Genomic DNA, 15,333 nt, shown 5'->3' with positions numbered 1-15,333 from the left:
TAATGTCAAAAAAGTTTTGTTAGTTCTAAAAAAATAGTCCGGCGTTAAAGGCTCATGGGATTAACTTTCGGTAATTGCCAAACGCACTTTTGGTTCACAAAGATATTAGAAAAAAAAAATCTACTCTGCACTAACATTAAATTCATTTCGATTTTAGTTTTAAAACGATTTTGTTTTGAAGTTTACCCACAATTTACACATTTGTTTCAAAATTTGAATTCAAAAAATAAAAACACATTCCATTTTTTAAAGAATTTACATTTATTACTTTATTTCAAAAAGAAAAAAAGAATAGAGAGATGACTCCAAGATAAACAAAGACTGGAAGAGCAAGAGACAAGATGTTGGTATGGATACAATTAGAGGAAAGGTGGGGGTGGTGAGATGTTGCGGAAAACTGTTGGAGGGGACGAAACATGGCAATGTTAATATGAGCACACACTTAATTTGAGTGAATCGCTTCTACAATATAGTACAAACAAGTAAACAGGAGATATCGGTGTAGAGTACACATACAAGTCATTTATTCTATCAATTCAGATTGTTGGGAAGAAGGACTATTGGAGAGTTCCGCTTTAACTGAAAGGCTGGCAGGATAGTGACAAGAAAAACTGGGTGTGAGAGAGGTAAAGACTTTTTTGTTTAAGAATTAGGAACTACACAGAGAGATCACTGCGAGTTCTTGAGAAATAGAAATAGGCTTTTTGTAATTTTTGATAATTTAAACTTAAGCATAACAATATAATGACACCAAGAATAATGTTTTTTGGAAACAAGAAATTGGAAATGGGAAGGATTGTAATACTGGTCACAACTGGGCACGGAAGGTAAAGTTGAGAAGAGAAAGTAACGATGTCAGACATCAAGAAAAATAGAGGCAAATGTTTTTTTTTCAAGAAAGAGCACATTTTACCACTGCTCATGTGGCACAGTCTTCCCGTGAGCATGAGCTTGTTCGGCGTAGTGCTGCTGCACAACACTCACTCCGACCGTCTGATCGTGAACTTGCTCTTGCATTGGATACTGCTGGTTGACCATGGTATAGTCGAAGGGATAATCTTGTCTTGAAGATGGCAGCAGTACACAGCTGTCAATTGTGAACTGATTGTTGTGTGGGTTGCTCTTTTCAATGTTGGCGAAGCTTCCATTGTGGTAGAGGGGCTGGTTTCCGAGCATCATGTCGGGTTGGGAGACGATGTAGTGAGAGTCATGCTGGTTTACATTTACATAATCCATTCCAGATGACACTGAAGGCAAGGAGGAGGCGAGTTGGTGCACTGGCGGCTGAAAAAAAATGTTTTCGAAACTTGTGTGATTATTTGGTTTGGGGAGACATTATGGAACTTCCAAAATAAAACCATAAAAACAAAAACGTACCAATTGTTGCGTGCCAAGATTCCGGAAGTTAAGCATGTTAATAGTTTGCATTGGAAGTTGAATGCTCAATCCACCCGATGATGAGCCAGAGTCTGATTTAGAATCACTGAGATTTGAGAGCATCGTGTCGTCCAGCGACAGCATGCCTCCGTTGTGGCGACCATCGTCGCTATAGCTGAAAATTATGATTTTAGAGATTTTTCAGTATTAAACTGACTTTCAATAATTTTTAACTCTAACCAGATATTTCAATAGATATTATGTAATAACTCAAATGTTGAATTGGAAAAGTAATAGAGATATTTGTAAAAATTAGTTAATGTATAATATTTATCATAAATGTCTAAAAGTACTAACCCATAAAGTTGCATAAGGAAATTTTGATTCTGACTCTGCATCAATGAATCAAGAGAGGTAGTGTCCAAATCGATTTGATGATCACTTGGAGGTACTAAAGCACTGGCATGCAACGGCTGAACAGCTCCCAGATGCACTTGACTTAATGTAGTTGCCAAGGAGCTTGGCGTTTGCTTGGCTTTTGCCGCTTTCGATCGTTTTTTGTTTCCAGATGTCGTCGTGATCAGTGGATGAGAAATTACAGATGAAGCTGACGATGATGCTGGAAGTCCTCCATTTTCTTCTTGCTCCATTTGCAGTTTTCTTTTCGCTGCTGTGGCATATGTCAGTTGCCGGAGATCGTTGTCCAGATGAGCGGAGGTTTCATTTTTTCGTTGATGCATATCCTTATGACACTGAAGAGAAAACAAATTTCATTAAATGATTAATTTAAAATTTGAATTGAACTAAAAGAGTATTCCTCCCCCAACCCAACAACTACTTTGAACAAGGACACAACGACTTATAACTTACATGTTAACAAATGTTAAGCAAACAGTGAGTTTTCTGTGATGAGTAAGAATAAAGAAAACAGGACAATTATATAAATGGTCTCACCTTCAAACTATTTTTCCATTTGAACGTCATTTGGCACACTGTACATACAAACGGCTTGGCATCCGAGTGAATTCTCTTGTGATTCCAGAGTGTCGACCTCCGATTGAACCTTGCATTACATGTCTGAAACTAAGATATATATAAGTTTTGATAACGCTGTTATTTTCAGAAAAAAGAAACTTACGTCACATTCAAATGGCTTCTGGCCGGTGTGAGAATTTTGATGCTCCTCGAGCTCCATTTTTGAACCAAACTTTGAAGAACACAGGTTGCATGGGTACGGTCGTTTCCTGTCGGCAGCGAGAGCTCGACCATTTGCATTGGTTTTTGGCTGATTGTTATTGTTCATTGGGTCCGTGTGGGTCACCACTTGGGTGCAGAACCCGGAATGAATGGGAAAACTGCCAAAAACCATTTCAGGAGTGTTTTCCATGTCTGGAAAAATGTAAGATTTAACTACTGGACACTGAGTTTCTATTTTAAATTTCTTCTTTATTCTGTTTCAAGTTTTAACCAAATTTTACTAAGTTAAAAAAAACTGCTGGAGAAATGTGATGAATGGTTCAGCCAAAAACTAAGAGTATAGTATAATTAAAAACTTGAATAGTCTGTTATAAGAAGCAAAAAAAATTGAAATTTACGACACATTATTCAATAGAACCAGAAACAAACAACTCAGAAGTTGAATTCTTAAAATAAAAGCTTTATAATTTTTACTATGTAGATGTAGCGAATATAATTATTACTAAATAAAAACTTAAAATTTCAGTTCTGAATCTTTCAGCATTACCATCTATTAATAATATTTAATAATATTTAGTAGTATATAACATAATCAATATCAATTCAAAATTATCGATTTTATCGAAAAGTTGTCGCTAAAACTTATATTTTCTAATAAATATTTGTGTACTTATTTAAAAGCTAGCATAACGCCGTTTTGAAAACACTTAATTCTAGGTAAGGTAACCTATGTATAAAAAAAAGAAATTGGAATGTGAATTGGCTGGGCACCTCATCATTTGTGAGGTGAGTATAGAGTCGGGAAGTAGAAGAAGATGAAGAGGAAGGAAAAAATTGTGGAAGAAAACCGTGGAAAAAGGATAGGGCAAAGTGAGCGGCGGCAAAAAGTCAAACTCACATGAACTCTTGATCAGTGTTTTGGGTGTCGACGGCGGCTCGCTTTTCACAATTTCATACCCACTGTGGTGTTGCATCGGCGTCCGATTCTCCATGGTGACAAAGTTGGAAAGAAGGGAGGATGATGGAACCCGTGAGATGCCAATATCTGGAAATTTTCTACTATAGTTTGGAGATAGGGAAAAAACAATTTGAAAGGACAATGTTCCAAAAATGGAAACAAATAGAGAAATAAAGAAAGAAAAATTGGAAGTAGCCACGTAAACTTGATACTACTTTCAACTTAAACGCACTATAACAAAAACATTGGAGATGATTGGAAAAATATATCAATCAGATGATATTGATTACTATCAGGAAAGGTTTACTAGGTAACAGGTTACACACAAGGAGGTGACAAGGACCCGAGTGTGCAGTGTAAGAATGAGAGGAATACTTGGTGTTGGAATATGCAGGCTCCGCCCAGCCCTGGTGAGCAACTGTAGGCAGGTAGAAGAGCCGCGAGAAAAGGAGAGAGGGATTGGGAGGAGGCAAGGAGAGAGGCGGGGCACCTTTGACACCAACGACGGGCAGCAGTTGATCGATGTTGTGGAACGGCCCCCCGAGAGATGGAGACAAGGAAGAAGGGACGACTCTCGAGAAATGGGCGGAGCAAGAATTACGACGGGCGGTTTCAGTGGGCTCTTTGGGAATGGATATGAATAGAATTGATGAAAATAGAAAATATAAAATAGACGATAACTTCCACATTGATTCAATTGATTAAAAATAAATAAAAGAACGACGTGTGATAAGAGATAGATGGATGGAGCATTTAAAATCGAAAAACAATAGCGTATCCCACATGTGTGATTCACAACTTTCTTGCGAAATCAAAAAAACTGCTTGAGCAACTATGAATCAGAATATGACAACTTAGTGGGAGAGAATGTGAACTGAAAATGCTTTAAATCTAAACAGATTATATAAAATTGTATAGACTAAAATGTGAAAATGGAAGAGTCGTTAGATATAGTGACACTGAAATTTTCGAAACTTTCTTGAAACTACTAGAATATATAAAAGTACATCACAGTTAGACAAACGATTTCTATAAGTGAAGCTAGGTAAGACGAACCATTACGATACGTGTGTTGTACCACAAATAATGAAACTTCGGAAAGTGAAATCAATGAGCAATGTGATTTGCACCAAGAGCTCACTGTATTTTTCCCATTAGACCCCTAGTAGACCCTTGCTTTACTTTTGCAATTTGCATAACTCGCCACCCTGTATTTTTGTCGAAAATTCTCAATTTACCAAAATACATGAAAAATATTCAGATGCATTTTGTTTGTTGAACATTTTTCAATAAAACTTGAGATAACCGAGATATAGGTGGTCAAATTACAGCAATGGTATGCAATTTCTATAGCTGAAGAAAAGTAAGTTGTCAAAAAATATATACTATCTAAAGATCCTGTCAAGTTCCAGATCAAAAAATTATAAAAAAGGAACAAAGAGCTTGAAAAAAAATTGAAAAAAAAACAGCTATCAATTAATTTCACTATCACTCTCACTTTTTCCCTCACTCTCTCTCTCTCTCTCCCATTTTTTTCCCACCACGCGTCAAAGTTCTCAGTTGCCTCGTTTTCTAGACTGTAACAATTATGAGTGTAATGCAAATGCTTGTTGTTTAAGAAGTGTAACATCATTGGTTCAGTAGGCTCGAGAAAACTTGCCCAAGGCACACGACGCCGGCATTTTGCTACAATTCGTGCTCACGCGAGCGGTGACTATGGCTTTTTGTTTACTTTTTTATTTTTCGAAATTCACTTTTTATCATTGATTTTTCAACTAAATCATGATGTTTATTTAAAATTGGAATTTTGGCAGATCTGTTCTACCTAATAAATTGTTAGTTTACGTTTTCCACAGCTCTAAAAATTCTAAAATTCTTCAATTTTTGTAAACCTTAAAAACACGCACTTCTAATTTTGACCTAATGTTAATTTTCATTTACTATTCTTTCTTTGCAATACGTTTCAATATGTTATTACATGGAATTATCATTTGTCTCTTTCCTACTCAGCTACATAACGGAAAAAGTGACTAAGCGAAAACTACCGTAACCCTCCCCATCACTCGTCACTCTAATATGCCCCAGTAACTAAGCGATTCATCTTAGGCAAACAAGAAGCTGTCTTCTTCTTCTCCTCTCGAGACGACTGGGGACCCGTGGGGGCAGAAGCGCGTCAGGTGGCGCTCAATAGATAGCTCTTGTCACTCAATCTGTTTCCAGCAATTCCCATATCTTTTTCTCGCAACCTCTCGTCACCCAACACTATTTTTGTAGTTCGGGATCATCTAACTCATTTGAGAGAGACAGCTTTTGCTTATCGGTCAAAAGATGGCGGTGATGAAGGGGCAGAGAATGCAGAGAAAAACTGAATGCTGGGGCATAAGGACCTGTAGTGGGGTGGAACTTCCGAATTTCAGAATTTCAGCATTTCAACATTTCAACGCTCAAAAACAAATACTATTGAATGAAGGGTCAGTTAGTTTTTTGAAAAAAAAACTAGAACGGTGAGAAGAAACTGTTATCGTCAAACACATTAAAAAATTGCTACTAGATGACGCCTGCTGGGAGAAGTTAGACATTTGACGAAACGTGTCCTAACGTTCCGCTAACTTCTTCCCTTTTTTTGTCATTTCTCCTACGTGTTCTCTCATTCCCCCTGTCTACAACACCAAAAAAAAGAACGATGAGAAGCTTCTTTTGAAACTCGATTTTGATCAAATTTGCAGCCAAAATTTAGTGATTATTTAGTCTCAACTGGCAGTTAGTTAGTGCGCCGTCTTATTCGATCGAACCTCACGAACGGTGTTGTCGCAATTTGATTGATAAGATGATTGCGCAGACTTCAAAGTAAGGAAGTGAAAGGGAAAAGGGAAAGATTTTTCTTCGGAAAGTTACTAGGCACGTAGATTAAGTGAAAGTCGGAAATAATTTCAGAATATTTTGAAATGTAAATATTGCACTAAAATGACTTACCGTATTGCCTCTATTAGTAAGGAAAGCAAAACTTATCTTCGGACACCTAATTTGATAAAAAATTAATGGAGGTGCAAAACTAATGGAGAGTGCAAAACTTATTTTTGATGAGTGATTTTAGATGCAAAACTAATTGTAGAGGAAATATGGTAATAGTTTGAAGATGTTTTTAATTTTTTAAGATTTAAATTTAAAAAAAAAATTAAGTTTCCTCCCTCAACATTTTGAAAATCTGCCGGAAAACAGCTTATATTTCAATTAGTCGTATTTGAATTTTTCATGAGTTTATTCGTAAGCGAAATGTTCAAAATTTGTTTTTTAATTTGAGGTTCATTATTATGATACTCTACATGATTCTAGTGTAACAAAACAAAACACAACAACTTAATTTTTTTCAACAAAAGGCATAGGTAAAATTATTGAACGCCAATCAACATGCGAGCAAAAGTTTTAAAAAATCATTGCAAAAAGAACTGACCAACTCAAATTCAAAAATTTTTATCAAGCTTTATCAAGCCTAAAAGATATCAATAAATCAAATCGAATCAACTTTAGCTTAGAACTTTGTGATAATGAAAGAACAGTATAGTTAAGCCAAATTAGGCAATTACCATTGATAAGGAAGAGAGGGAGGATTTTCAGTCAGGTTCAATCAAGTTCAGTCAGGTTCAGTACCCCTTTAACAACCAAAAAAAAAAGAGAGGTGATAAGGCTTGAGAGGCCAAAAGAGAAGTACATATACCCGTTTTAGAAGACGTGAAATCCAAATGGCAGATAGGGGAAAAAAACGGCGTGTGTTTCTGTATGAGGGGGGGAGATACAAACACATATGCGTACAAACACACGAATACACCACCACCACCCAGAGATATGCAGTCATTCATTTAGTTTGAAGCCTTTTGGCAACATTCAACTAGACGGGCGACCAGTGTCAAACTGCCAAAGGCAGCAAAAGCAGCGGGGCCAGGCCAGCAGAAGACAGCAGAAGGCATGGAAACGAGGCGAAAAAAGGGACTGATTTTTATCGTCGCTGCATGCTTCATCATCTTCTCCAGCTTCATCGTCACGTCGCCCTTTTTTTCTGAAACAGGGCAGACTGCTGGCCTGCCATGGCAAAATGGTTCCTTTCTCTGTTAGGGAACCCAAGTCAGGCAAAAAGTGGTTTAAAAAAAGTGCGTGGGGGCAAATGAGAAGACATAAGGTCCTGATTAGAAACATCTTGACAAAACGAAACCCAGCGGCCCTCCCTCCCCCCCCACATGAGGGTATGGGATTTGAATAAGTTCCCGCTGTCAAAATCGGGAGGGTTTTCTTCGCCTTCGAGTAACCATAAAGGACGGCGGCCTCCGATATTATGGCTCCTCGACCCACATGTGTGCAATAGAAACGAGCTGGCGGACGGCATGGCTGGTTATAAGAAACGACAAAAACGAGGATGCGAGTCGCATATGCATTTTGGATGGATCGAAATGTATGGGATTTGTGGGAAATTATTTGGAATTATCGAGTTTTTGGTGGGAGTTTAAGTAGCAAAATATATGACGGTTCGAGTATTTCTAATAAAAATCACACTGATTTATAAAAAAGTTTATAGAAAAGGTTAGTTAGGGTTGAAAGAAAAATTTTCCCCATGTGCCATCCAACTGTGTACACTCTATCAGTCATCCCAAATTACTCATAAATATTACTCAATTCCGTACTCGAGTTTTTAGTTTAAATTTATTGGATTCTTCTCGAATGTGAGTAGAGTAGGACAAGAAGTAGCCGGGGGAAAAGAGCAACAACTGCTCGGCGGGACCTTCAAAGGTGAGAGCTTTCGCGCAATTTGTTGAATTTTGTGAATTAATGGGTCGGGCGGGGGGGGGGGGCATCTTTTCGCGGATTTGCCAAAGAGTAAAAGAAAGTGAAGGAGGAGATAAAAGCGAATGATAGCGCGTCGGCATTTTGACAAATGTGGGTAGGAAGGTGGGGGAGAGGTAAAGGTAAGTAGGTGGTGAGGTGAGTGGAAACGAACATCGTTAAGAGGGTACAATGATGAAGAAGCTTGGCAGCAGGGAGAAAGACGAACCTTCGATGACAACAACGAACGCCAACTTTTTTCGCGGATAGTAAGAATTGGCCCTGATGGGGTTTAAGATTAATGAGAACCGTTGAAACGATTAAAGCAGGCATCAGGTATGGCTAGAAGAGGGATGAAACACGAAGGTGGAAGCATCAGCAGGAAGGAAAGCGGGGGGGGGGGGTGATGCCAAATAGGGTTTTGTAGGAGGGAGAAAGTGGGGGGGGGGGGCGTACCGGATAGGGAAAGCAAGAAGTTATGTCATCGGCAATCAAGAAGAGTGAAAGGTGAGGAGAAAAGGGAGGGGGGGGGGAGAGAAATGAACAAAACAGGCGGCAGGAGAAGACGGGGCAAAAAAGCAATCATATCTATCTTGCCAAAAGGAGGTTATGCTTCGACCCGGGCACAGGGCGGGAATCAAGTTTTGCCTGGCCCTAAGAATGTCTCATGATTATGTTATTGGTCTATCTAGGGGGAGGAACACAAGGGGGCAGGGGGTCATAACTTCACTTTGAACTCTGATCATTATCAAGCTTCACCCAACTCCCCCTCTCTTTCTCTACCTCTCTCTCTCTCTGACTCCTCTTTTCTTTTTTCAATTCTTCCTAATTTACTCAAATTACCTCTTGTTTATGGGCTTTTTCACCATTCACCTTTCCTGCCCTCTTCCACTGCTTCAGTCAACTTTTCTTAATTTGTTGCAATAAATTATGCCGTCTAGAAAGTTTTTAGAAGTTTCGTCTAGAAGTTTCTGTTGATAATTGGAATCATTTTTCTGATGTCACTAGGCTTCTTACCCCTTTCTCCCACCCAACGAAGGTTTCTTCATCTATTTTTTTCGAATCAATTTTGTGTTCTTCTCAACGCTTGTATAAATTAACTGTGAGGGAAATTGCAGGGCCCAAGGAAAGGGAAAAGAGGAAACTGATGATAACTAGATCGGTATCTTAAATTGATGAGAACTTTTGTGGAGAGGGGAAAGAAGCTTGACACGAACCCTAAAAAGCAGCTGTGAATGGATGTGATGCGCGATCATAGTTCGGGTCCAGCAGCAGCAGCAGCTTCAGATGGATGCTTGCAAAGACAATGGATACGCCAACGCATAGTCGTTAAAAGTCATGTGGTGGGGCTCCGTGGCGCTACGCGGACCCAGATTCGAAGAGACGATGAAGCTCGTTTCTTTCTACTTTTTCATATTTCGAGAAGACACATACAGAGACATCTGGATACGGCCAATTCAATGAGTAATAATAATGAGCTCCAGATGAGAAAGAAAAGAGCCCCCGGCTGGAAAAAAAATGAGCGAAATGAAAAGGAATATGACTTACTTTAGGATAGGGCAATAGTTCAAAAAACTGAAAAACCGTGAAAAAACTATTTGACAACATAGAAAATTGGTCTGTGAGTAATATTGTTAGAGCTTGAATAGGCTTGGGGAAAAAACAGTCTCTGCAAATTTTTGGTCAGTGCAAACTTCTGATCTGAGCAAAACTATAACAGTGCTTGATGCAAAATGTATCGTACTCAACTTACGTTATGTAATTTGTTCCCATTATTTAAAAATGAAATCCTTAAGATTCAAGAACCAAACTAATCTCTACGTACAAAAACCCCTTGTATATATATTTTTGCATGAAGCTTCCTGCCAGCGCCCCCCGCGCCCTCCCAATTCCGCCCGGTGTTTCCTCTTTTAATGAAATTGAAAACGCTTGACGACGATTGCCCGACGCGTCAAAACTTGCTAACGGATGAAGCGAGGGAAGCTGATGGCAAATGAGAGCGAAATTTTGGATTGCGTAACATCTTTTGCGCAAGAGGAAGAAAATGGAAAAAAAAACGAAAACAACAGGGAGATGGGCAAGGGAAGAGGAAGAAGCGTGTTTATACTTAGCTGATCGTTTCCCTGATTTGATAACTGCAACACCTCTGATAAAAGTATGTACAAATATTGTTTAGTAAGACAGGAATATCATTGGTAAAACTAACCCTAACCCCATTACTCATAACGCGTACGAGTTATGAAAATTGATGAGCCAATTCGAACAGTTGCCCCTTCTCCCCCTACCTAACTGTGAATTATAGTTCCCTAACTCTAACCACAACTCATCATAAATTACCAATTGTAATAATCAAGCGTCTCAGCTATTTGTCATTTGAATCACTCATCCCTATTGTCAAACCAGATCACTAACCAAGTGTCCCCTAAAAAATTCTTCAAAAAATAACGGGGGATTCCCCCACTATTTGCAAAAAACACACATGCTTTCAGTATTTAACAATTTGTAACATTTTCCCACGAGATACACTCACAATACACACTTTGGTCAAGAAGCAAGACAAATTTTGTGTAAATTCAAGATTTTGTAAAGTCTAGGCGGGCTTCTCCGTATTTCTCTCCCCGCAAAAAAAACGTGTGTGATACGGAAAGTGGTGTTCGCTTTTTTTTTACAAAATTATCATTATGAATGTTGTTTTTAAAAACATTAGAGCTGGTAAATGATTATTTTATATTTGGATTTGGATTAGGCTTATTTGGATTAGGCTATTTGGATCGTCCGTCAAATCTAATAAATTTCAAAAAGTTTTAATTGCAGTAAATACTATAACCTGATATGTAGTTAATTAGACTTATGACACAAAAATGACTAGAGAACCATGAAAATTGATAAAATAATTTAAGGACTAGATTTGTTGAGAATAGAGGATGTGAGAAATGAAATGGAAAAAATTAAAAGAAAAATTTAAATAAATATAACAACCAGTGAATATTTTAAATAGCTTCAGATAGAATATAAACAATATTGCATCAAAAAAACTAAAATTAATATGAGAAAAACTGAAAAATAAAAAAGAGAAAGATTTGTATAGAATTTTTGAAAAATACAGAGTTCCAGCTAAAACTGAAAAAATCAACAAAAAAAACAATGAAGCAATGGTGGGGACAAATGGCAGGAAATGGGCAAAGAACAGATCGGAACGCTTTGCTTTTCTTCTCCCAAATCAGATTGTCACGCTGGAAAAAGGGAGGCAAAAACAAGTTCCCATGAAACACCTTTCGGACAGTGACTATGCAATTGACCACCATCTTTATGTCATAGTTTGAGGGGTGGAATTGGAACCATTTAAATGCTATTCAATTTCAGGTATTGTAGAGGTAAAATTACAAAAGTCTCTAAAAGTTTTTTAGAGTATTAAAAATAGCAAATTGGTGTTAAAAACTAGTGGTAATAAAAATTTGAATTAAAACGTATTTTTGAAAATACTCTCTATTTCAGTGGCTTTTAAACTATTTGAATTTTAGTATTTCGAAAAATTACCAAAAAATGGGGTTATGATGATTGATTTATATTGTTATATGTATGCTAGTATACTGTAGATTTGAAAGGTCCAAAAATGTTGTATAGTATTAAATTATTTAATATATAGTATCACTGGAATTGTCCCACAGGAGAATATCAATAATACGCTCCGCCCATATTTTGGTGTTTCAATTTGTGCGGTTTCTGAACAGAAGCGGTTTAGATTCGCATTCCACACGAGTGATTTTGTACATCAATATTTAAATTTTGAAAATTTAAAGTCATATTACCTAAACAATGAATTCACTGAATTATTCAACTAACCACATTTTTTATTCTACAGAAATTCTACTAAACTTTATTTAGATCCAGATAATGTTATTGTGATTCAAAATTTATAGTTGACAAATGGGGATGCAAAACTTTTGAAACAATAAAGAAAACCAACTGAAACATAAAAACTAGTGCGCATGCAATTGAACTATGCGAAACAGATCAAGCTGTCTCCTCCACCTCCTTCTCATCTTTGCCCCCTTTTCCATCGCAAGCGGGGGGCTCCCCCACTCTGATGAAGAGATAACGCGCGCGCGGCTCCTCCGCCAGAAGCAGAGATGCACAGTATTGCGGTGGCGACGACGGACTTGAAATACTACGCGGCGGCCAGAGACGCTTTTTCAAGAGGTACTAGAACAGGGCAAATAAGATGTTCCAAAAAGAAGGAAGAGATTGGAAGAGAGAGGGTGAGGAACTTATCTTGGACTTTTTGGCACGTTTGGATATCAATCTTATTGAGGAAAAGTCTACCCCGCCGCTGAATTGATAAGCTGTTTCAAGGCTTTGAAAATTGAGAGAAAAAAATGATTTATCGCTCAACAAAGAGTAGGATAAAAAACGATTGCGTCGATAAGCGGTCACTTGTCACTTCCCGCTTGTAATTAAACCGTTTAAAACATGAGATTGCAACATGGCAATGCTAAGACCTGTGTTTTGATAAATTGTGAGACACTACGGCGCGCAGACTGATTGAACTTGGTTTTTCGATACAGCTGGAAGATTGAAACGTTAAAACAGACGGTACTTATGCAGTATCACAAAAAATAGTATTTCTATGTATTTTATTTATTTCTACTGATAGTGAGAATGGTAATTTATTTTTAAAAAAAGAGGTTATGTTGCATTTTTAAACTAAGCAAAAATATATTGTTTCTAAACCTACAGTTTAAAGAAAAAACTACGGTAATATTGATTTGTAGTGAAAATTCTTCGGGAACGGCTACTACACACATACCAATGATACTACATATAAACATTTTGATAACTCAAGTGGAATTAATGATACAAGTTACATCAATGTATATTGTCAATAGAAACATCTGGAGTTGTTAAATTAATTTAAGGTCATTGAATTTTGTTTCAAACTTTGTCATGGAGGGGGAAACTTGCAACTGAACAATTTTGTTTTCTGAAGGTGTTGGAATATTTTTCTGAAATGTCTATTACTAGAAGTGATGGGAAGGCGCCATTAAATTTTGGAACAGTAAAAATTGAGCAGTGAAAATTTTTTAAAAACTTTAAACCAAGATGAGCATAACCGGAGCGTTTTGCTTTTTCAGGTTAAAATTATTTTTTTCAAAATCATTTTTTATCGAAAACGTGTAAATTGTTCATTAAAGGCGGAGTAGCGCCAGTGGGGATTTTGTCTAAATACACTTATAATGGTCCAAACCGACCAAATATCGCAAATTGCCAAAATTTTGAAAAAAATCAGCTTCTGAGGAAATCCAAAGCAATGTCACATGTTCCGACCCCTACAATTTTTTAATCCAAATAATTAAAATAAAACTACAGTATAAGTTTATATGTAGAAAATAACTTTTTTTTTGGTCGACTGCCAAAATTATGAGTGGCAAAAACTGAATAATTGTCACTTTTTGATTGTAAATAAAAAATATTTCAAAAAATGTTTGAAGAGATTTATTATGATACCTGGTCATTTTGAAACCATAGGAATAATTTTTAACAATTTCCCCACTGGCGCTACTCCACCTTGAAAAATTGAAAGGATGTGAAAAAATGGCAAAAAAAACGAAATGTATGCCTTGAACATTTTTGATTGCTCGCCATGAGCTTGATTCTGCAATTTTACAGCTGAAAATATATATTTGACCCTACATAGTTCTTGAAAGTGTTCCAAATGAAATATGATCCTTTGAAAAATTTCTGTCAAGTTTGTTTTCTAACTAAAAGTAATAAGTAACAACCTTTTGAAAAATTTCTCATTATTTTCACAATCAGAATTTATTTTTGGGTCCAAATTCCTTTAATGAGAATATTTTAAGTATTTTATGTAGACTGATATTTTGAAATGTCACTTGTCGAAATTCTTATTTTAGCTGTCTGTTGATTTGGCACTTTCTAAAACAGAAATTTTTTTAAAAACATTTATGAATCACAGTTTCGTACTAATCATTTTACTTATATCCTCCTCCACCCGGCTGACATGTTCATATCCCCGAGTCTGAAATGTGACCCCGTCTCCTGATCGACCGAGTGACCGAATCCCACTGCGTCGGTCACTTTTGTTATTGATCCTCGAGCATTTCTCGATACTCTCAGCAGGTAATAGACATCGGGCGGGCAGTTAGCAATCCCTCTTCTAGCGAAACAAAAGGAGAGACAACGGACTGCAAGAGAGGCTGGGATAGGGGTTGACGAAAGGGGGGGGGGGGCAGGCAGCTGTTGCACATTCCTCTAGCGGCATTATCTTTTACGTGCGCATATCAGTAGAGAAGCGAAGGAGAAGACGAGACTGACAATCGAGAGAAATAGAAAAAGAGTTGACGACGCCTGTCTTCTTGTTGCTGCTCCTTCCGGATAATAACTCTTTTACTTGTCAGGTCAGAGACCCATTGGGAAGAGGGGGAGAGCATCCCAGAAACAACAAGTGGTCTCTTGTCTTGGGACGGCGCATATTGCGTATTCAGTTTTCGAGAATCCGGGGATCTTCTAAAACGACAAGAGCAAACATTGGGTAATTGGGAATTTGCGGGAAGTTTGCATGATTGTGCAACAAATGTAGCAAAACATAAAAGGATAATGTTATAATCGTAGACAAATAAAAAAGAGTGCCGAAACATATGCACTCCCATGGAAAAATAAACTGAACAGCCTTAAAATGTTTGGGTTTTATTAACATGTAAATCGTAATTTTGCCTGTTTTAAAACTTGTTCTACAAAGGTATTTTATTGAATATTCAAATATAAAATGAGCCAAAGCAGCAAAGATTCAGTAATTCTGGGTTTTATTACCACAAAAATATTGCGTGTTATCAGTATCAGATAATGAAACCTAGAAGTTTAAAAAATTATAGGCTTAAAGGTGGAGTAGCGCCTGTGGGGAAAGTGTTAAAAACTACTCCTATCGTGCCAAAATGACCAAATTTCATAATAAAGTTTTTCAAAAAAATTTT

At 37.2% G+C, this 15,333-nt stretch overlaps 1 protein-coding gene and 6 non-coding genes across 10 annotated transcripts; 4 read left to right on the top strand and 3 right to left on the bottom strand.

Annotated features, from left to right (window-relative positions):
- Positions 1 to 242: 242 nt before the first annotated feature.
- On the bottom strand, positions 243 to 3,566 carry pat-9 (the record flags this gene model as incomplete). Of its 4 annotated transcripts, none has more annotated exons than NM_078279.7 (6): positions 243 to 1,284; positions 1,378 to 1,552; positions 1,735 to 2,129; positions 2,332 to 2,454; positions 2,516 to 2,766; positions 3,473 to 3,566. In NM_078279.7, 6 exons carry the CDS (start codon positions 3,564 to 3,566, stop codon positions 910 to 912), a joined length of 1,413 nt encoding a protein of 470 aa, NP_510680.2. The 4 variants fall into 4 exon arrangements, with proteins under 4 accessions (NP_510680.2, NP_001382748.1, NP_001382749.1 ...); NM_001395794.1 differs by having other exon boundaries at positions 254 to 1,284; positions 2,332 to 2,460; NM_001395795.1 differs by lacking the exon at positions 3,473 to 3,566 and having other exon boundaries at positions 910 to 1,284; positions 2,332 to 2,460; positions 2,516 to 2,764.
- A 2,532-nt stretch (positions 3,567 to 6,098) lies between these two features.
- T27B1.8 lies at positions 6,099 to 6,246 on the bottom strand. The gene has a single exon (NR_072887.1). It is a non-coding gene; the product is annotated as an Unclassified non-coding RNA T27B1.8 (non-coding RNA).
- A 1,160-nt stretch (positions 6,247 to 7,406) lies between these two features.
- Positions 7,407 to 7,666, top strand: T27B1.6. The gene has a single exon (NR_072886.1). It is a non-coding gene; the product is annotated as an Unclassified non-coding RNA T27B1.6 (non-coding RNA).
- A 59-nt stretch (positions 7,667 to 7,725) lies between these two features.
- T27B1.5 lies at positions 7,726 to 7,900 on the top strand. The gene has a single exon (NR_072885.1). It is a non-coding gene; the product is annotated as an Unclassified non-coding RNA T27B1.5 (non-coding RNA).
- Positions 7,901 to 9,500: 1,600 nt separating this feature from the next.
- Positions 9,501 to 9,635, top strand: T27B1.4. Its single transcript, NR_072884.1, has one exon. It is a non-coding gene; the product is annotated as an Unclassified non-coding RNA T27B1.4 (non-coding RNA).
- Positions 9,636 to 10,190: 555 nt separating this feature from the next.
- On the bottom strand, positions 10,191 to 10,340 carry T27B1.9. Its single transcript, NR_072883.1, has one exon. It is a non-coding gene; the product is annotated as an Unclassified non-coding RNA T27B1.9 (non-coding RNA).
- Positions 10,266 to 10,410, top strand: T27B1.7. Its single transcript, NR_072882.1, has one exon. It is a non-coding gene; the product is annotated as an Unclassified non-coding RNA T27B1.7 (non-coding RNA).
- Positions 10,411 to 15,333: the final 4,923 nt, after the last annotated feature.

Source organism: Caenorhabditis elegans, chromosome X (assembly GCF_000002985.6).
Source record: "Caenorhabditis elegans chromosome X".
NCBI classification, from domain to species: Eukaryota; Metazoa; Nematoda; class Chromadorea; order Rhabditida; family Rhabditidae; genus Caenorhabditis; species Caenorhabditis elegans.
This window is presented reverse-complemented; position numbering and strand designations above follow the sequence as displayed.